The sequence below is a fragment of the Patagioenas fasciata genome, chromosome 9, assembly GCF_037038585.1.
Source record: "Patagioenas fasciata isolate bPatFas1 chromosome 9, bPatFas1.hap1, whole genome shotgun sequence".
Lineage (NCBI taxonomy): Eukaryota > Metazoa > Chordata > Aves > Columbiformes > Columbidae > Patagioenas > Patagioenas fasciata.
The window spans coordinates 20,887,900-20,910,478 of NC_092528.1; the positions used below are offsets into that span (position 1 = coordinate 20,887,900).

Below are 22,579 nucleotides of genomic sequence, written 5' to 3' on the forward strand. Positions count from 1 at the left end.
AAAAAATTCCCCCACTTTTAAAGCACATGGTCCAAAGTTATAACTTGTTCTCTATAAAAGCTATATTGAACGATTTCCTGTAAAATAAGCTGCAGAACTGAACTGAAACAGACTATTTAATAGAAGAAAATAATAGAATATTTAATTCAGCACACAAGGCAAGATTTACTGATTTGATCATGAGATGGTAAACTATGCAAGTGCAACGAACTACACACATTCCAACTTCTTGGTCTTGGGAATTGGCTTCTGGCTTCAAATTACTCACTGCTAGAAAGCAGTTTGTTCCCATTCACCTGATCAGCACCTGACTTTGCTGCAGTACTCAAGCGAACTGAAGATAGATGAGATGTAGCAACAGAACTGCAGAACAATCAAATTAACATTTAGAAAGTAAACTAAGCATTAGTAATTGCAATTCTACGCTATTTTCCTGAGGCAGGAACTTCCTCCCTTACAAAATTACTCACAAAAAGTTACGGGATATATGTCAGAATCTACTGCGGCTGCCAATTTAAGTATTAGGAGTGTGTGGTTACTATATTGTAAGAAAGTCTTTTTCCATACTTATGAAGTGCAAAGCCACAATGCAGTTCAAGAGTAGCAGACATGCTCCTAGTAGCTTTTGTAATGGCAAATGATGCAGCACCACAACTCTGTGAAGAAAGAGATTGTGAAGACCCAGCACAGCTTTGAAGCACCAACAGCCACATTCAGACGACTGACATCCCACCTGTGTGCCTGCACATGGCATTTACTACAGGTTGACCCTACACTTCCAGATGGGCTTGTCAATAGAAGACATTTGAAACAGGGACAAAGGTAGAAAATAAACTAAATGGAGCCTGCAAATTTGATTTGTTTTCTATCAAGGCTGAGATAACATGCAAAAAGAGCAAATGGTGCCTTAGATTTGCTACATGTGCACTTTGATGTAATGAAATAGGAAACATGGCCTTTAATAGATGGATTTTTAATATTTGTGGAAAAAAATCCTTCATGCATCAGCTATTTGTTTCAGAAGTGCTGCCCTAGCTCTGTGTGCACCCAAGAAACTTCCCCTCGGCTCTGTTCTGAGAAGGGACCTTTCATTTGCTAAGGGGAAGGGAGAACACTCAATCCGAGCTGTTCCCAGTCCAGTGAAAGGCTCTCAAAATGTTCAAGAACATGTAATTCAGAAAGCTCAAAATGCAGCTCTCAAGGTAAAAATCAGGGTTATCAGCATCTAGAACAAGTCAGAAAATCTCTGTGGATACAAGAAAACCATTTGTTGAAAGTACTTGACCTCTATTGAGACTTCTCGACATCTTGAGACCAAAATCTCGACTTGGTATCTTGAACAACGAATCTAGGAGCTGAACATTTTCACACTACGTTTATTAAGAAAACATGTCTTTTTTAATCCTTCAGACAATTCTTTACAGTACTAATTTCTAGTTAGTGAGATAAATAAGATCTGCAGTGCAGATCTCCTGGGTCAGCTTTGCTTGAGAACAAATCCACTAACTGGGCCATCATCTTTCTCTATAGAATCATCAGTAAAATCCTCCTAAATTATTATTCTGCTACAGCTGCCTTGTGCTGACATCAGGGAAGCAAAGATGTTGCTTAGATTTCCACTGAATCATTTCCCTGTGAGGTAGGGAACCTGGACTTTCTGAATATCGGAGACCACAAGTTCCTACAAAATTACAAAGCCCACATTGTTCAAGCACAAATACCACTAAACTTCAAAGGGAAGATTTGGACAGTAATGGCATAATGCACCTACCTGGAATCCCATCTCCTCCTCAGAGAACAGAGGTGAGCATCACCCCCACGCCGGTGTAACGTCCACGTACCGCGTCACTGCTCGGTGGTTCCTGCACCTCCGGGTGGCCACGCTCCACAGGGGGGCATTTGTGCTAATGATGAAATGTCAAGACACAAATCTTCTGTATCATGGCATTAGTTAGAATGAACAGTCTGTCTCAAAAACATGAAATTGCTTCAATATTCTGCTCTCAAAATTCAAACGATGACAGAGAAAACCTGAAGCACGCTCAAGGTTCAGGTAAAGGGAATCCAAGGCTGGTTTTGAGCCAATAAACTATAGTCCCTGCTTTATATTCAAGCCATTAGGTATGTTTTTCAACAGCAATTTTCAACCTATTAAAATAAGTTGATTTTGATAATATTACTGAAGTAATAAAGCTATTACTTCCGAACATATTCTAGCAAATAAATAGTCTACATTCAACAGTAGGAATTTCACCATAAAGTTCTAGCAACATTGAAAATCCATCTGGGTCCGTTCTTTCAGATTGTGACATGACCCACAATTCTAAAGGAATTAAAATATCATTACGTATAGATCGATGCATGTTGTTCCATGTGTAAATCTAAATGGTTTCAAATATCTGAAATACAGTAACACAAATAACGTTCCTTCGCATGATCAAATCGAATCACCCTGTAAGAATGGATGTCTCTGACGTGAGACTGCATCACCACACAGGAGCCTGCTCCCACTGCTCCCAAGTCTCCTGAGCACCTGTGAGCACCACTGGCCTCTGTTTCTCTTCCACAAGTGTGTGGGTAAGAGAAGCAGCAGCATGGAAAACACATGTGAGAAACTGGTCTGTCTAAACCCAAGGCACAGCGGTGCACGGTGGCAGAGGACGGCTTCACTGTTTCAGAGTATCTACTGTGTGCTCACAAAGAGCACAGAGCTGTACAATGGACCACCTCCCACTGCTTCTTAGATATTGTCTTATGTGAATATGTGCCAAAATAAATGTTAAAAATAGTGTTTCAGTCTATCACTTCCCAACTTAGTCACCTGTAAATCTTCTGCACCAAGCTTGTAAAATTACTGGTATATAACGTTCAGTCAAAGTAATATCAAAATATATTTTATTCTGGACCTCTTTCAGATCTGATTCAAATTACAGTTGTCAAAGCAATACAATGCAAAGGGAAACTGCAACAGAAAATGTGCCTAGAAGGGATACAAGGGCCTTGGGGACAAATCATTGTGATGTAGAACCAAAATACATCATAAAGTGTAATTAACATGGTCCAGGACAGTATAGAACATCTATATCAGTCTTCTTTAGACAATAATCATGAAAACTGAACAATAAAAGTCCTTTAAACAAGTACAAAAAACTGTCATGGGCTGGTTTACACTTTTACAACAGTTGTAATTTAACTGGATAACTGAAGAAATGATGCAGACATTTTAATCCAGTGCTATAGGTAGGCTCACAGAATTAGACCCAAAGGATTTGTAACTCCAAATGAAACCATTACAACTACAATGTCAATGTCAGGAGAGAGAGAAAATTACTTCTGTATTCTAGAATTACTGTTCTGCACACTGCAGTCTGTTGAGGACAAGATCGCAAAGTACAACTGGACTAGCAACAACATGCAGACTGTTTTCTTGTATTTACCCACAAATGTCAAAAAACATTATGAAGTAAAAATGAATATTTAAAAAAAAAAAAAGAAACACAAAAACATGCCTCACGTTATTGTCAAGCTTCAAACTTAAAGGCAGAGAAAGCGAATTATGTACTCGAAACTACTGATCTGAAGCACTATTAACACTAAATCTGCAAGAAACGGCAGATTTTCCTGGTTCGTCTGCCTTCCGCCAGACCGGCAGCGCGGGCGCTGCGGCCAACGGGTATTTCAGAGCTCGCTCTCGAGGGAGAAGCCGAGACGGCTCCACGGCTCTCTCCTGCGGCAATGCCAGGGATCTCGGCGGAGATTTACTGCTGTCTCCCGAAGCCATATTTGCTTCGAACATGCCACAATGTTGCTTCTGCTTTCTTCAGACTTCTGGAGAGTGTGGAACCGGCCCCCGGGAACGGCTCTAGGGGACTTTGTGAAGGGAGAAGCGATGGCGCTTGTCAGCGACAAAGGAACACGGGCTGAACCCGGCAGGCCCTGCTCTGGCAAAATCCCCCGAGGCCAACGGGGGTCTGGGTGGGGTGAGATGTTGCTCGTTTAACCTACGCGGTGCGATATTACACAGACCCAATGCCTCCAATGCTTATTCTGGCAAGGTTTCCTCCTGAAGTGAAAGACGATGGGATTTCTGGTTAAGTAAAGATTGGAAACAAAACAAAAAAATCGGGTCCCAAGGCTCCTCTTCGCTAAACAGACAAAAACATACAACCTTTTATTTACAAGTCGAAAAACCCAGTTTGTGATTTTAATGAAACTCCTTCAATTCAGCAGAACTAAACGCATGGGCTGCTAAGATTGCTCCGTAGGCAAACTGGCACAACCACCCTATGCCACCTACTATTCTTCCTAAACACAAAGAACATTTCAAAGGTACAATGTCCCGTTAAATACCCTAGCATGAGGTAAGCAGTGTAAGGAAAAAGGAGTGCTTTTAAAATGAAAATTAATTAAAATTGGTAGAAATCTTTGGCCTTTCTCTCAAGATGCATTAAAGTGTCATGAAATCAAGAAACATGCTTCAAAATGCCATGTCATTCTGACTCTGGTAACTATTACCTCCCTCCACCCAACCCAGAAAAAGAGGCACTTTTAGTGTTCCATGTAAGATTTCCAATCATCTAGTAGACACGCTAAATAACCCTGCACAATTGTAGCCCCAGAATAAACTGAGTTTATCAACATTACAAAGAGTCTAAAAAAGCTTTTATGAGGACCTAGATATTCCCTTAACTACACTAAGAAGTCCACTGGTTGGGAATCTTTACATCAATTTAAAAATGCAGAAAAAGGTAAAGTAAAAATAGAAAAAAGACGAACTCTACAGAAACTTGGACCTAATTATGCAGAAATGAGAAACGGGATGCTGAGATGGATGCATAGAAAGACAGCAGACTCAAGAGCAGTTCATTTCTTATTCCATCACTAATTCTGAGCCCAGTTTTCCCCCTTCCTTTCATCCTCTGTTTGGATATTTGCCCATTAACATGGTGAACTGGAAAAAACAGGAATTGTAATGTATGCAAAGGCTTATGCACACGTTCGCCTTTATGCCTGGAAAACAGGTGCAGCAGAATTACTCGGTATGTCAGACTGCACATACGTTTATACAAAGTCCGGGCCTTACTGACATTTGGCATACTCAATTTAAAGGAACAATCTGGATAGTCTACCTCACCGTTGAATACGAGGTCTTTGTGCTATAAAAGATAATAATTAATGTCATGGTTCTCTTCTTGCTTCACGTAACCACAGAACCCAGGGCACCTTGCACGCACGCGTTCAGCGGTGTACGAAACAAGAGGCGAGAAGAGGTGTGAGCAGGAGCAGCACTGTGGCATGCTAGGAAAGGACAACAATAAAACACCAGTTGAACAGATCTTTTTGCTGGTGGAAAGCGGCGTCACTCCAGTGCCGCGGGGCTCTGCTGACCGACACCAGGCTGGGGCCTCAGCCTGCGCGTCCAGAGCGCTCCGGTCAGCAGACAGGACATTCCCGCTGGACTGTGCTTCAAGCATCTGAAAACCCTGGACCTGTGATACTGAAACGCTGTTCTATCTGTTTCTGAATATGTGATACTATGCTTGAGCAACTAGAATTACAACCAAAAGAGCTGATGATTGAGAAAGAGGAAAATGGCAATACCCTAAAAACATGGCTGTGTGATTTGCAGCTACGTCACAGAATTCCACCACAATTGTTTAGATGGGCTGAAAGAATCATCCGATAACTTTCATGAAAATGAATAAACTGTCCATATTAAAATACAAAAGTACTATCGAGAATCACTTCTGACTTTCAGGTCTAAATTCAGTGCAACTGACAAATGCATTGCTCAACGAAAAATGCAGCTTAAACATACTCAAAACATTTGTGTCTATTCCTGGGAGCACAGTTTAAAATTATTGCACAGAATTTTATTTTTTTTTCATTAAATGACAGAGGTCAGCCACAGTCATGGACCTCCAGCAAGAAAAGCAATATTTCAAGTGCCAGACACTCCGTATCTTAGGTTTCCAGATATTGTAACTCACAGGGTAATTGCTCTAAACATTTGTAACATGTTCCCAAACCCTAAAAACAGCTGGCACTGAACCAACGCAGATGACTGTCTCTACGGATATGACTTTTTGTTGGTTTTAAATGCTGTGTATGATAGTAGTAAATTCCTGGGGTATATATAAAGAATGGATTGTTGACTTCTCCTTACCACTGGCAAACTGCTACCCTACCTTAGCCAAACTCAGACTTGCTTCAAGTCGTGTTTATTCCATGGAAATAGCAGAAATCAATGCCTAAAGAATGATGGTTAAAATGTCAAAGCTGCATTATCTGAAGTAAACCAATTTAAACCTAACTTGGAGGGGGAAATAAAAAAAAATGACAAAAGAAAAACCGAAAAAAATAGGTTAGAGACTAGCAATCATAAGCCACAAAATTATTTGTGATTGAAATAGTGTTATAAAACTGATAACTTTGCAAAGCTCTGTAATATAAACCATTCCTTCAGTAAATGCCTGTGACGTTAATTTGACAACCTCTCTTTTTATAAATTTACACTCTTGGAATCTTATGCACAATTTGATGCAACCTTTTCAACTACACATACGCGTAAACACAACCTCATGCTATCATTTACAAATAAAATCACTATCGGTATACTTTTAATCACATGAGCAGAAAAAGGTTTGCCATATACATCTGTCATTGTAAGAAAAATACTTGATATTGTAAACAGAGTAAAAGACACTATATAGTAGTGATTATTAAAAAAATAGCAGCTTACATCTACCCTATATTTGGAAAAAATGTAGTCACAAGATACAATAAACTGCAGGACTGGAGCAGCAGGGGAATTAGTGCAAGTATTCATCTTTTAAATAAGCTGAATCACTGCTATTAAAATAAACTTGAAGCAAGTCCTCTGTTTAAGATTTTTCTTTTTTTTAAATCTAAGGTAGTAAACATTTTGCCTCTTAATGGCAGTGTTATCAAATATATGCCAAAGATTTTATTTTAATAAAGAAAAATTACATGAGATACTTTTAATACTGGAGTTTGGTTACAATTATACATCTAAGCTCCTACAGATAATGACGGGCAACTCTCAGAGAAGCTGTGGCATGAACCCTTGTCCAGAAAGATCTTACCCTCCTAAAAATGATCCCCCAACTACACTTTGCTCCTTTTCACAATAGTGCACAATTTAACCATATTTTAGCTATGGTCTTAAAGCAACAGAAGATGCATTTTATCCTCTTTTTTAATTTCTTTTTTGCATCCCTGTATTCTTCTTTTCTGTTTTATTTTTGTGCCCTTCTGTTCTTAAGTTTGGCAGAATGATGTCCCAAATAAGAAACGACTGCATTTCAGCCATGTCACCAGAAAATAAAACATAGCATTATACCCATTACTGTCATACTTTGTAGATGAGCAGTACACGAAACAGCACACCTCAAAAAGGGTTTTTCTCCTTCCGTCTCTCTCTCTCTCTAATCCCTTTTCCACCCTCCCTCTGTTCACAAAATTGTGCTCTGGGAGTCACAAAATGTACCAAACATTTTCAGGTTCAACCTACCTCTTCAAAGAATGCATTAAAATATGTTTCAAAGAAACATGTTTTTCCAAGGTGAAAAAAAAACAAACAAGAAACTAATTCACTCCCTTACTTCATGCATCCGTAAACTTAACCAAAACAAAACAGAAAACCCGATGCTTAAAAGCAAAGAAAGAAACCCTACTGCTGCAGATTTCTGGAAGTCCATTTGCTCTGAACGCACAAACTGCTCAACTACCGAGAAGAAAAACAAAACTACCCCACAATCCATTGTCAGAATGGATGTAATGGGGGGAAGGGGTAATGAAGGCTGCCATTAGTATCTTCTGCATTTGGTATGTATATGGGTCTGCTCCTGTATACAGTATCTTTCTCTCTCTCTCTCTCGCTCTCTCTTCTGTTTTTCATATCCAAAACCTTTAAATGTTATTTTGGGGCACAGCAGATTCCAGCACTTGGTGAACAGGATTCACAAGCTGTGACAAAACTCTGTCATCCTCTTCAGGGTGTAATTTTTCTCTTTTTTTTTTTCCTCCTTTTTTTTTTTTTTTTTTTTTTAATATATATACAGTATATGTATATATTTCTTTTACGTTTGGCTGTAGTGGACTGGCCATGGTTCAATTGGGACTATAGCAGTACATGGGTCAGGGACAGTCATTTTGGCTATGTACACATTCATAGTCGGTCCATGGCTTCCAACTAGTAGCGCTATTTCCGTAGGTCTAATACACAAACCTGGAAGAGAAAGAAACACATATACAGAAATTGCATGTTGCACAATATTCCAAACTTTATACAATTCTGGGTGAAATATCTGGGCAAAGCCTGTGAAATGCATTGTGCAAGCTTCACCTGGTACCTCTGAATGTTGGGATGGGGGGAAATCGCCAGGTGAGCACTTCGGTCATGAGCACCCAGGCAGACCTGCTGAGGGTACGGCTGCCTCAACTTAATGTTCTAGTCCTGTCAGATGTAGAAATCTACTGGTACAACAGAACCATACACAAGCTACGCTTTTAGTCATCAAACAGTTCAGATGTGCCTCTATTCGCTTAGTTATTATGAGCTATAAGTATATTTACAACAGACAGGATGTGGAGGGCTTTGGTTAGAAAACAATATAGAACAAAATAAACCCAACATTTTTAAAAGAGAAAAAAATAAATGAAAACCTATCTGTTGCAAGTATAATCAGCCTCTTGGGTTCAAATTATTTGGAAGACTGGAAAGGTTACACTGCATGTATATAAAAGGGTCACCCAGGGTGGAATGATAATTTCTACTCAGAATATGCCTTGAGTTTTTGTTCCTTTTATGATATTGTCCATACTTACAAGACTAAAATGATATGAAAGACCAACCACAATTAATTCTCTGGAGTTTAGTCTACTTAAAAATCAGAACTTCCTATTTTCTGTTCTGCACTCTAAGCTAGACACACAGGACAGGAGAACACTTTGGCACCTGTGCTATGATATGACCCGAGACTCTGGACAAAGCTACCAGGATGGATTTTTACTGACATTTGTTACTTCAAGCTACAGTGCTTCAAAATACAATTCCTTTAACACTCTTATTTTGTTCTAATTTTGCTTTTCCTTAGGTTCTCCTCATCTTTCTTTTAAAACCATGGCAAAAGAGGCACAAGCAAAAATACCACCTATTGTACTTGTTATGAAGAACTGCGCGTTAATATTTTACTGCAGTACTTTGCAGGACAATGTCAGAAGAACTAAGAGGTGATGCCACAATACACCACTGTGGGATGGTAGAGGGTGCGGTTCATGATTAGTTAAACACACAATTTTATTCCCTGCTGCTTCTAAGCAATGTAAGCACACTGGTATTTACATATAGCTCCTCTCATTTTTAGGAACTTTTTAATGCTGAGCATTGAGAAATTCGTACTTTGTTTTGCTGCTCCTTCTGTTGAAGGCAATGCAGAAGATATTCCATTCCTATCATGCATTGCAATAACATGACCTACACTGAACATCTTCACTCAAAAAGGGCAAAGAGGCAAATATGAGCTTGTTTCCAGACTATTTAATAAAAAGACCAGCCACAATGAACACATTTCCATGGTAATCCCCACTAGGGAGAGAAAATTTAAATTAGAGGCATCTTCACTTTGTGAGTTGTTTGGAGGGTTTAGAATAGTAATGCATTAAGCTGGAATAAAGACGTATTCTCCTTCCAGCATTACAGCATGCTCATGTGTGAAAATCGACACGTGAGCTGACTCTATTAAAATTCAGCTACAGAAGGAAATTTTGTCTCCATTGTTAGTCAAAGATTTCCAAAAGATGCCTGTTGTTAGAATGCCAAACAAGTCAAGCAGCACTTACTGAACCATCTGAAGCACTTGCTCCAACTTTGTCTCCTGCTGCATTCCAGCAAACCTCAAAAATCCCTCCTGTTCCCCGATAACTGTGAACTAGGGCACCTGTCTAAAAAGGGACAAAACATGTAATTAATATAACAAAATCCAAGTGAACAAGTAAGATTTGTACAGCATGTAAAACCTCCTCACTGCTTTTAAAAGCTGGAATTCTTCAAAGAAATGGTCCAGATGAAACTCGTGGACAATCTCAGTTAAAGGACGGGACAAACACAATTATGGCATCTTGATCTCTTGTGTTCAACAGGCAAAACTGGGGATGGTCATGACTACTTCCAATTACTAAAATGAGCCTTTCAAAAATTAATATCTAATTCCCAGTACCCAGAGATCACATCCTGCCTAACAATGAGGTCTTCAGATTCTCCTTTGCAATCAGTCCTTTTTTGGTCAGAAATACAAAACAAGTAATAGTGTCCTTTCTTAGAAAGTTTTGCAGAAACATTTTGCCATCATCATCTTCTCTCACTTTACATTCTCTTGTTTTTCGGTGAAATTTAATGTCTACATCCAGTCATCATTTTCACAGCAAATCTGTTTTATAAGGAGTTTTAAAGTTCAGAGTTAACACAGACAATTTCTGCATGCAACCTGTTACTGGAGACACTTTGTCTTTACTTAGCAAAACCAAACCAAAACAAACACCATTACCACCAAAATACATTCAACAATGTAAAGACAACTATTACTTCATCACAGACAAGCATAAAGAGAGAGAAATTAAATGTACATCCATTAACAGAAGTAACCATAGAACAAAAAGAAAGTGAATCAGCATGTTAGGAATGGCAAAGTTCTTTGTGACTGAAAGATGATGGAGCAACAAAGGTTTGAAGGGTGCTGATGGAAAAGACCAAAACACAAACTTCTGAACAGACAAAAGAGCTATACCTGTGTATTCCAGATGTGTACACACTTATCAAAGGAGCCACTGGCCAGGTACCTGCCATCAGGACTGAAAGCTACACTGTACACAGGTTCTTGATGTTTTGTCAGAGTATGAATACAAATTCCTCTGTCTACATCCCATAACCTAACAGTAGAATCAAAGGATGCACTGTCAAGGGGAAAAAAAAAACAGATTAATTACATCTCAGCTTGACATATTTTTTTGTTTCTAATACAGACACAATATGATAAAGTATCCTACATGCTTCAAAACATTCTGTAAAACTACATATGTAAAGAGGGAAGTAAAAATAATGCTTAAAAGGCATTTAAAACCAGGATTAAATGGTACCTTGCTAACATAAGATTGGCATTTGGATTATTTGTTCCCGGTCCTGTAGGACTCCATTTGATAGTATAAATTTCTTTGTTGTGTGCTTGTAAATCATGGACACAACTGTCTTGTTTCATACTCCAGATCTATGATAAAAATGGAAGAAAACACAAAGTCATTTAGCACAATAATGTACTAAAATACATTTTACATCTTTCTTCTTTATCATTTGCAGCCTGACTTCTACTTTTTAGGCCACAGGAAACATTTGCTATGACTGCTGGGTTTCTAGAGTAATTATGACAAGCATTATTCCAGTACCCTCCATTCTTTGAGTTGTAAATACCCAATGAAGTTAATGAGTAATAAAGATACCGTCCATACAAACCAATCTGCATGTGTTAACTGCAAGCCCCTTAGAAAGTGCAGGGATGAGAAGAGATGTTAAAATGAGAAGAGCAGTATGTATATGTTCAGGTCTGAGTTGACAAAATATCAGAGTCCTATTTTAAAATGAACTTCTTACTACACAGACTGAGTGAAATAAAGGGATAGTAGAGACATTTTCCATTTTCACACAAAACCATAGATGCATACTGCAAAAGCATTATGGCATTGTCAGGTGTTTGTTCAGTACCTCACAGAGTTCCTTAGGTCTCCAATTCCTGCATGATCATCTTCAACAAACAGTAACTTTGTTATCTTAAGAGTTTGCAGAAGGGATTTTGGAAGGTGTTCATACCTTCTCCTAAATGTGAAACTTGTTATCGTAGCTAATGAATGGAATGCTTTTTTAAACAATATCTGTTTCAGTAGTGCTTTTAGCTCACCTTTTGTTAGAAAAAGCTAACAGGAGCATGCTTAAGCCCAACTGTATTTAAGATGCAATTGAAGTCCATGTTTATTGAATTATGCTTTTCAGAATTGGTGCCTCACTAAACAGGAAATTGATTTTCAATGTGCAGACAGAATTAAAATTGATGTGATCAAAATCTAGCATCTCTTCCCAAAACTAGTATAGAAGAAGAGTCCACATTGGTTGCACTAGAGAACATCTAGTTGGCACCACAAGGGAGAATAACAAACACATCACTAAGCATCTTCCGTATGCTTCAAAACCTGACATCCCTTCCTACTGCCATTGAAAAGTAAGTGATCCACAAGTGATTAATGATGCGTAGACTTATCTACAAGCAATTGGTCTTCCAGTTAATCCTGAACAAAACAAAATTAGTTCCAGGCTAGGCTGAACTCAAAACAGCGACGAAGAAGTGAATTGCCTGAGCCCACAAACAGTGACATGTTCCCAGTTGTCACCTCTTTACTCAGTAAGAGGCAGCAGCAACAGATTGAGCTCTGGATTGGAATTCATCTCACCAGAGTTTCAGCTGCCTAAGCATTAAATACTCAGTTTAAGCTGGCTTGTTTGACTCCATCCATTGCCAACGGAGAACAACTGATGCTCTCAGGAGTTTACTCATCACATGTGAATTAGACACTTAATTCGGGAAAGGATGAATTGCTCTTCGGTGGTGTTAGATGCTCCGTTGACTACAGATGTCTAGACATCTAGCTTTAGACTGAAGGCTTAATGCTTAAATGTTTATATTTTGATAAGGTGGTTCCCATTGCAAGAGCCTGACCATGTGCCAGCAGAGGAGGGGATATCTGGCTACTCATTCAGCCATTCCCTGTCCCTGATTAGACACGAGTGAGCTGGATGGAAATAACTGCCCCAAGGGTCATTAGCAGAACAGTGCTGTCAACATAAAAAACCATATCCTGAAACTCTACCAAACACAGTGCTAAACACTCTATAAAAATAAAGCAGTTTGGGAGTAATGGAAAGGTATTTCTAACATAGAAATGGCATGGTCCTGCTAGGCATCAACAACTTCATTTCTTCTAGTGTATCTAACCTGGAAGGATTTTTGTATGGTTCTCTAGTGCTCCTTGAAGTCATACGTGTAAGTTACAGCACCGCCTACATTCCCACGTTTGCCCCCATTCTACAAGCAAGCATGTTGCCACGAATTATTTCGAATAAAGATGCTGGTGCAGTTGAAAACTACAGAATGACTCCTGATGAACTGGAAAAAAGGAGTACACACAGTCTCTTAAGAAACAATATGCCAAATATTTTAACTAGAAAAAAGAGGAAAACAGAAGAAAACCAGGAAAGCAGCCAGTCACTCATTCTTGTGTGCATTACACAACAGGCATTCCAAATGTTCCTTTTAACCAAAAGCAACCATCAAGCGTGACAGCTTAATGATTAACGACCTGATTCTGTAAACAGCTAAAAGCACCTAATAAATCATGTTCCCAGTCTCAGGGTGGCAGCCTGTAACAAGTTCTCTGGACCAAATCTTGGCTTTGATTAACAACAATTTGCTAGGGTTGCCTAATCTTGTTATATTAAAAAAGAACAAATATTAGACAACATGGCCAGTACAGTGACACCGCTGGACTGCCCGAGCTAACGGTCTGCATTCCAGAGTCCTACAAAGACAAGAGCCAGCACCAGAACTGACATTACCTTTAGAGTCATATCATCAGAGCAGGATGCCAGAAGATTACCAGTTGGATCCCATTTGATTGCATTTACTTCATTCTAAAATTGAACAGTGAGAATAAGTTGGAGTCTTCACTTCCATTACAAATGACAGCTTACAAAAGATAAAGTTGGACAGCAGTTATGAGTATTTGTATAATTGTCAGTATTTTAACATTTAATTTTCATTCCTAGCTACGCCTTCCATAACAACTTTTAAATGCCTGTTCACCGCATTTCCGCATGCATGTTCTTACACAACACAGGCTGTGCACAGCAGAGCCTTACAGTTATCATATTTCTCCTTCTAAAGCTCACTTTCGCTATGCCAGCCTGGCACTGGTAAAAAAAGCTGCACATGGGAGTCAGAATTGTTCTAATAACAATAGAGAATATGGTTACCATATGACCTTAACTACAACTAACTGCATATGTATGTATATTGCCATTACTAGATAACCTTTAAAGGCCCCATCCAACCCAAATGTTTCTACGATTATGTGAGTGCTGCACACCGGAAAGTATACTGGGTCCCCAGTCTCTCACTAACAAAAACATCCTATAGCAACCCCCAGATTTCCAGTACTTACTGTATGACCCTGGAAGGTTTTGATGGGCCTATCTTGTCCTAGTTTGCAGACATGAATACACATGTCTGTACTGCAAGAGGCAAACGTGTTGTTACTCTGCCAATCAACATCTAATGCTGGTGCTGAAAGAAAAAGAAAGATATTTAAAACTATGCTATGCATTCTGCAGAAGTTTGATTTGCAAATTTAGCATGCACCACCTTAGAACATATGCCAACAGGATGCAACCACTAATTTTACAGCAGTTCGAGGTCATCAAACACTATGAACAGTGAGAAATGAAGCCAAAACCTGCCTTACACAAATAAATGAAATAAAGTCTAATAGAAGTCATTAAAACATGGAACATATCTGAAATTAAACACTTATATAGAAGACAGTGCAGCAGGACAAGCTGTAGTTCATGCATCTGAAAAGAAATCTCAGGAGTCAGCATGAGGAGCAGGTTCCCTCACAACCCACTATCATGCATGAGCTCGTCTCCACTAACAGCCCATGCTTGTGTTCATAGATGGCAGCCAGAGAAAGGTAATGCTTTATTTTCTTTCTTAATTTCAGCATTATTAGGTGTGGTAACTCGAAGTTTAATCACTGGTGACATATTCTGTTTGGTCAGGCTGAGATATTTATGGCAGATAGTATGCAGAATTGCTTGAAGTAAACCAAGAATTGATGTTTTTGATTGCTGTTGTGCCACTGAAAACGTAGTGTGAGTAGAATAAAAAGTGGAAACAAGACACATTCCTTAAAGGTCCTTCAACGACACGTTCGTCATCCTCTCCATTGTATTTTCCAGCTGATTCTGGCAGGCTTGCACAGTGTGTAGCCCACACAGCAATTTGTCTGACCCCCGATAGGCTGCACTCCCATCCCAGCGGGCCAGGAAACAGCCTGTCAGCTGGTTTGCGGCCAAAGAAAGTGGGGACAGCACAGCAGGCAGCACGGAGCTGCAGAAAGTGGGTAATATTTGGATCAACTCTTATGACTTCATGGAACTGCAATAAAATTGTGAGTTTTAAATCAGAACAATTCTATCTGTGTTTACAGTCTCAAAATTCATAAGACCATGAATATGACAGTCAGTATCCAAAGAGTGCCTCTAAGACTTTAAAATAGTGTAAATAAGCTCCATAAGCTTCAGATTTATGTTTTTAAATAAATAACACCTTTTTTGTCTTTTCTGATGACAATCGAGACTTACCAGAATGAAAAGGAAACTGCTGCTTGGCTTCGCCAGTGTGGGCATCCCAAATAATTGTGGTCTGTAGTAAACAGATAAAAAACCAATAAATAAATCTGTACAAATTGCTAATTTCCCCACAACTACTGCCATTCACATGTACCAGACTACCTAGCTGACTCCTCCTAGTTCAAATCTGCTCCCAATTATGTATTTCTAGCGTTTCACCCAGTATTAAAGGAAACTGTAGTAGATGTACAGACAACAGTAGAGAACCTTAACATGCTTTAATATTAGAAAGGTGTTTATTACAACATCTTGGGGTCTGGATGGAAGGAGGGAGTTGTGGGCTTTTCTTTTTTATTAAAAAAAAAAAAAGCAAAAATTAAACTATTTATCTCCTTAGCCCTATTTATATTCTAGTAATCTCTTACACACACCTATGTATTCAAATTGTAATTTCAAACACTCAGTTGTCCCTAAGGAGATCTTTTATATAAACATTTAGTCTCATAGTTAAGAATAAGAAAAATTTAAGGGTGTAATTCTTCTCTGCCAATACTTCTGATACCTTCCTGATGAATGAAATTCAACATGACAAAACGTTGACACTGAATTCAGCGGCAGCATGAACTGACCACACGAATTATTAATGGAAAAGAAGTGTAAGGTTGAGTCAATCTTTCTGCTCATGCAGAACACTTTCCAAAGCATAATCTCAGTTGCTTTCTCCAAGGAGTTTTATTAACTGAAACAACAAGCTTCTATCTCTTCCAGAATATTTTTGATGCAAATTAATATGGTACCTCCACAGATTTAAAAACTGGCACAGGCATTATGGCTGCCAAAGGAAACAACTCATCTTTTCCATGATTCGAGATATCTGCTTTTCCCTCTTTTGTGGCAGCACAAGCATTTATAAAGCTGGGCACAAAAGCACACCAGGTTAAATCCATATTGGAAAAAAATAAAGGAGAAAATCTACTACTCCACAGTGACACTGCGAGTTTTAAGTACTGTGGACCTGTGGTCTTGCTGAGCCTACCAGTTTTATCAAGAGAAATCCTGTATTTGCTTCTGCACCCTGAATCGGTTACAGAGGAAAAGTTAAACTCTTCGAATTTCAGTCTACTCTTCATCACTATGTAACCTCCCTACCATTTGTATCATCTCTCATGCTAACAAGAGCTTTGAATCTAAAGACCTAAAGAGTCTTTAAGTTTGTTTAGAGATGTGAAACAAAACACAGTTAAACAATGAGCTTCATGGTATCCCTCTACTGGCACCTCCCCAGCCACATAAATATTGACTTTTCTTATGTTCCAGCTGCAGCCTTTTAAATCATTCTCAGGCTTGACTGATATTCAAATCAGCCTGAGCCTACTCCTCCAGCATGATTTTTTCTCTGAGGCTTAGCTTAAAGTGCTTCACTAAATTTTAGATTATTTGGTTTTACAAAAGTTTAATGTTCCTGCATTCAATGCACACACTCTCCAGCTCACGCTAACGTAACTGGGAAGAGATATAGGGACACTGAAATCTAATACACTTAAATATCTCAGTAAACTACTATAAAACACCAGGAAACATATTTAAACATATTTAAACATATTTAGCATGACATGTTTGTAAGTACATACTTATGTCCCATGGCTTTAGTTTAAGTTACTTACTTTCTATAGCTTTTCTGTTATGTTTACAATTAGATTATAACGGTGAAGGAAAGAAATTTTAATTTTATCAAAGATTATCTCACCTTGTCCACTCCTGCACTTAAAATGAAGTTTCCTTTCTTGTTCCATTTTAACGCAAATATAGGACCTTTATGTTGCCCTAAGGTGCTGGCAAGATTACCTGAAAATTTATATTGATATGAATACATTAAAAAAATAAAAAACTATGCTGTGAGCCACAATACAGGAAAATACACTGGAAATTATAAGCATTTCACTTACCGTCTTTAGTCCATATCCTTGCAAAGCCATCGTAAGACCCAGTTGCTAGAAGTGTACCTTCACTCTGCCGGCAAAAAGGATATTTTTTTTATTTATTTTAATATATAACTCAAACCTAATGAGCACAAAGCAAATTGCAGGTAGAATACATCTGTGTAAGATTTACGGTATTTATTCCACTGACTACAACGTATAAAAAAGAAGTCCCTGAAGTACAATGCAAGAAAATCCAATGCAACTCAAAAATAGAAATATTTCAAGAGCCAAAGCAGACGATGCATGGCTGCTGTCACTTAAAATTTGACTACGCAAAAATTACAGGTATAATTTTCTTGGGAGTATTTTGAGCACCGCCATTTGTACTTACGTTCCAATCCAGCGATGTCACATCTTTGTTGCTGGGTACGTCCTGCCCTCCTTCTCGTATACAGTGTCGAAGTACCAGCTGCGTAGAGCCGCTCGTGCTGTTTTCGCTGAGGTTCCATATCCGTGCTGTCGAATCTCCAGATCTACAGAACAGTTAATGAAAATATAACCCCTTCTCCCAACTAATTCAATTTTTAAAAGTATTCCTTTTCAGAGAGCAAACATGGCATTTGATGTAGAGGGAACTGGGGCAGGAATTATGTACAGAAGTGCACCAATGAGCACTAATACTCTGAGCACAATGAGCACATACCCTGAGGCCAAGAGGTCGCTAACGGGATTCCAGGCACAGATGAACACTTCAGATTCGTGGCCACGCAGCACCACTGCCTTGTTGGGAGGGATTTCAACATCTCCATCTACTTCCATCATGTCTGTGTGATTATCTGCATTATGGGAAACAACAGTAGAGAGAGGTGGATTTTAATATTTTGGGATATTCAGAACAATACATTGTAAACTAGCATGGTTTATGTTCTTCTGGGATGAGCGTAACAACTAATTCACAATTTACTTGGATCGAAATTTGACAAAGCTGTCATGTTCCTTTATTTATTTAGTTCCAATTTATGAAGTACTACAAACAGATGGGGAGTTTCAAAAGTGTGAGAAAGCTCTCAGCCCTTCTAAACCTCACCATCCAAACGGATTTAACTTTGAAACTTCAAAATTGAGGCCAAAAGTTCATTTTTTGCTATGTTAAAAGAGAACCACCGATGTTAAAAGCACGCACAGTTTTTGAGGCATGATGCTGCATAGTACAATATGTTACTAGTCTATCTGGTGCTTTAAAAATATGTTTATGACACATCCATTTAAAAAAAAAAAAAAAATCTTTCTTTTCTCCAAATGCAGTCAAACAGGTTTTGAATCTACATCTCAGACACTTCATTTGCAAAATGGCTTTAATTAATATAATAACATTTGGTGATACAGTAAACTGACAACTGAGCTTTTTAAACTGCATCGGCAATTACCATGGAATTGTGGCGATACGGAGCTTTCTGCATGGAAGTGATATTGAATCCACATTGTTCTGTACAACATACTGGGGGTAATTCAACTTGCAAAACAATTTTCTTGGCAGCTACCATCAATCATTTTCTATTATTAAAAATAAATTCACACTGAGTGTAAATGTAGAATATAAAAATACCAAACAGTTCACCTGTTCTGTATTTATTCACTGTGGTTAAACAAACCAGTTGACATATTGTGCTTAATTTAACATCAAGGGTTTCTGTCGCTGTTTGTATGTGTGAGAAAACAGAAAAGGCTATTAGAACATGCAGATATTTTTAAGAAAGAACACCATATAAAACATTGCTTCAACTAAAGAGAAGCAATGCCAGTATAATTTGGTGTACCAGCCAGCAGGGGATGCTGGTATATCACACTGAACAGCAGCCAAGATCTGAAGTTTCAGCTTACTCTATCCAGTTCACAAGTAAATATTTGGTTTGAGTTTTAATGAAAGCACCAAAGTAGAGATCTTAGTTGTTCAAGCCAAAGATTATATTTCCAGTTTATTTATCATATATAATAATAAAAAAACCCTAGCAAAATCCATCTGTAAAATGCAAAACTTGTACGTGCCTTAATGTGAATATTATCTTAGCAATGTCTTTTCTTCAGGTGCTTTTACAGCAAGAGCTGTAACTCCCCCTCTCAAATGTGTAATTCCAACTTCCACAACAATATGTTCAAAATCCCATTTTGATGTCTGCCCTGAACTTTTCTATACTAAACCTGACTGTCAGTTACATTCCTCTGACCAGTGATGACAAAACCCACCTGTTTCACGAATCACAACTAAAATGGAACCGATGGAATAAACCAAACCTCTAAGAAGTAGCATCAAATAATTTTGAATAGCAAATTATGAAAACTGATATGGATAAAGGAGACAAAAGACACAGGATTTGTTTTGGCAGTCCTGATCTTCTCAACACAAGGCAGTGTATCCTACAGAGAGCTGGTTCCAGCTCTGCGGTTCCCAGGGTTGACAGCACTTGTCAAAGGTAGTTTGTAGATCACAACGAGCAAGGCTCAGTTTTAAGTAGCTACAGACCAGCAGACTCCTCTCCTTGTTCCTTGTATGGGGGCCAAAGCTGAGGAAGTGCAACATTTAAGGAGTTGTCTCCAATTTCTTCTCTTTAGCAAAGAGTTCTCAGAAGGTCCTGTGCAAAACCTCCAGATGATGGGAAAGGAGCCGCAATGGAAGCGAGACTGGTCAACGGAATGTTGCAGATTGATGACTTCAGAAGTTTGCATCTCCTCCTGCAACTCCAAATATCAAAGCCGGGACAGTCAAAGGTGAGACACCATCTATTGATGTGGCACCTGTTATGAAGTTTTCCTCTGCAAGCTGAAGGGTTACTAGTACCTCTACATGTTTACCTCAGTCTGCCGGCTCATACCGGAGCTCATTAACCAACAACACATTAAATTACAGAGATGACATAACATAGGTTAAGGTTCATTTCTATCTCAACTTACTTGCTATAGTATGTGCTCCGTTCTCCTCGCCATTTGCAGTATTTTCTCCATTTTTCGCTGATCCCTGTTGGTTTGTCGCGGCTGCAGCTGCAGCAGCTGCTGCCTGCTGTTGTGCAAGTTTATCTCTGTAGGCCTGTTGTCTGGTCTGGACCACATCAGGCATTACTGCATCTATCAGTGAGAGAGACTCTATCGGCCTACCATCAAACAAGGTACCATCCTAAATTACAGCAGAGGGAGAAAACAAACAAAAAAAAAGACAACACCAAGTACAAATTAACATTATGGGCAAAAATTCCAAGGAAAACTAATGCAAAAGTTTTGATTTAATATAATAAAACAGTTTACAAGTAGTGCTGGAAGTGGTATCTCATTGTTGTGGTTAGGATTAGAATTCTATTCTTAAGTGGCCACTGCAGGCCTCTAGCAGAGCTTCTGCAATTAAAAGGTATATGCTTTGAGTTTGCTAAATCATCTGCTAAAGCAAGAAATTCTGTAAGCTCTGTATGACTATGATTTCAAACATGAGTGGCTGCAACAAAATCTAATGGTTTGTTTGAAGAGCTGCAAACACTGCAAGTCAGGTCACTGGCTTGTGAAGTTATTCTATCTTATTAGACTAATACTTTCCATAAACATATTATCTGCAGAGCTGACTGGTTTTTCCTCCTCTTTTTAAACAGTGCTGGCATGCTTTCAAACAACAAGGAAGAATTTTATCCTGAAATGGACAAGACCCAGTTAAAAATACCCTTATACATATGCTTAGGGCTTTGTAAGGACCTATTTTTAGGGGCTAGAAGTATTCTTTGTGATAAATATAGGGTCTCCTTCTTCTATTCCAATCACTTGCTTTATTTTTCTGAGGCTTCCAAAGGGAAAAAATTCGCTTCACTGGGACTATAAAAACTACATATAAACAGCAGACTTAAGGGAGCCTGGAAAGAGCAGAACTGGTGGAAAAAAATCGTTTTCTTCTGTAATATAAGTGACAGCTACAAAGGCCTCTAACCTTCCAGGCATAAAAGAGAATGGAAATTGAGGACAAGTATCTGCAGCATCAAGCAGGAAGATATATGGCTTTCTGTACTGCTGGAATAACTATTTAAACATCAAATTTAATAGATCCTGCTCAAGAGGAATTAGCCAGCAGAGGCAAAAAGCAAACTAGCATCTACCTTCACTGCCACAAAGTGAAACCCTCTCTCTATTGGGAAACCTAACCCGTGGGCTCTCCTCACTTCGTTATAACGACACATCACTCACATGAGAGCTGCACAGTGCTCTCCCACTTCCCTAGTGCAAGTCTACAGGAACAAAAATTAAGAGGTTACTTGTCTCAATGATTATTTTATTGCACTTGTTTGGGTTTACTTCAACATTATATGAGGGTAAGAACTCTACAGACAACGGACCTTTAAGCAATGAGCCAGAACACCATGCCTGGTGTTGTGTGGCTGCACTGGGCAGAACCCCTACTCAGTTATGTCACTCCATTCTGGTCCCACCACTGGAGTCATGGTGAACACCAGCAGTAAGGAATCTGAAGTAAAAGTAAATAAATAGGATACAAGAAAGTTAAGAAAAAATACTAACATTCAAACTTAGTGCAAGCAAGGACATAAGGCCCCTGTGGGCAAAGCCTCCTTACCTCATTAATACTGACTTCTGCCTCTACATACTGCAGACCTTTCTGGATGATGGAAATCAAAGCAGCTGGTGGCACCAGAGCACCGTTTATATTGGACTGGCTGATATGGCTCTCTATACCAAAAGTAAACGCTGAATGGGAAAACCCTGAAGACAAAGGCAAAAATATCAGAATTGATATATAGACAGACAACACTACTTGCCATGCTACTGCAAGATCTTCTGTTTACAAAACTAAGCAAATTACACAAAGTTACAGCATGCTTAGGAACTACAAAAAGCTCCTCAAGACACCTCTGTTGTTTCCCTCATATGTTCCTAGTTTAAATGTACAAAAAGACAGAGACATAGTTTATATAGAAACACAGCAATTTTTAACTACAGTATCATTGGCAAAGTATTTGTGCATAAGTAAATATAAAAATTTAAATATACAATTTGCAATAGCATTTACATATACTTACATATACTAAAACTCTACATAGTGTATTGTATCATATACCATATTTAATAGAATATATCTCCACAAGACACCAAGACTTGTTTCTTACTTTCACTCACTGATTTGTTACCCATGAAAGCAAAA

General features: G+C 38.6%; 1 protein-coding gene across 5 annotated transcripts in view; it reads right to left on the reverse strand.

Moving 5' to 3' along the window:
• Positions 1–2,878: 2,878 nt before the first annotated feature.
• TBL1XR1 (TBL1X/Y related 1) overlaps positions 2,879–22,579 on the reverse strand; it is a 114,031-nt gene continuing 94,330 nt past the window's right edge. For all 5 annotated transcript variants that reach the window (XM_071812585.1, XM_065844394.2, XM_065844395.2 and 2 more), the window contains 13 exons: positions 21,995–22,140; positions 20,344–20,563; positions 18,098–18,230; positions 17,786–17,927; positions 17,419–17,482; positions 17,220–17,317; positions 15,485–15,545; positions 14,284–14,405; positions 13,679–13,753; positions 11,158–11,285; positions 10,809–10,974; positions 9,865–9,966; positions 2,879–8,251 (listed from right to left, as the gene is read on the reverse strand). In XM_071812585.1, the coding sequence (XP_071668686.1) occupies positions 8,225–8,251; positions 9,865–9,966; positions 10,809–10,974; positions 11,158–11,285; positions 13,679–13,753; positions 14,284–14,405; positions 15,485–15,545; positions 17,220–17,317; positions 17,419–17,482; positions 17,786–17,927; positions 18,098–18,230; positions 20,344–20,563; positions 21,995–22,140 (1,484 nt within the window). In that variant the 3' untranslated portion in view covers positions 2,879–8,224. The remainder of the gene's footprint in view (positions 8,252–9,864; positions 9,967–10,808; positions 10,975–11,157; positions 11,286–13,678; positions 13,754–14,283; positions 14,406–15,484; positions 15,546–17,219; positions 17,318–17,418; positions 17,483–17,785; positions 17,928–18,097; positions 18,231–20,343; positions 20,564–21,994; positions 22,141–22,579) is intronic.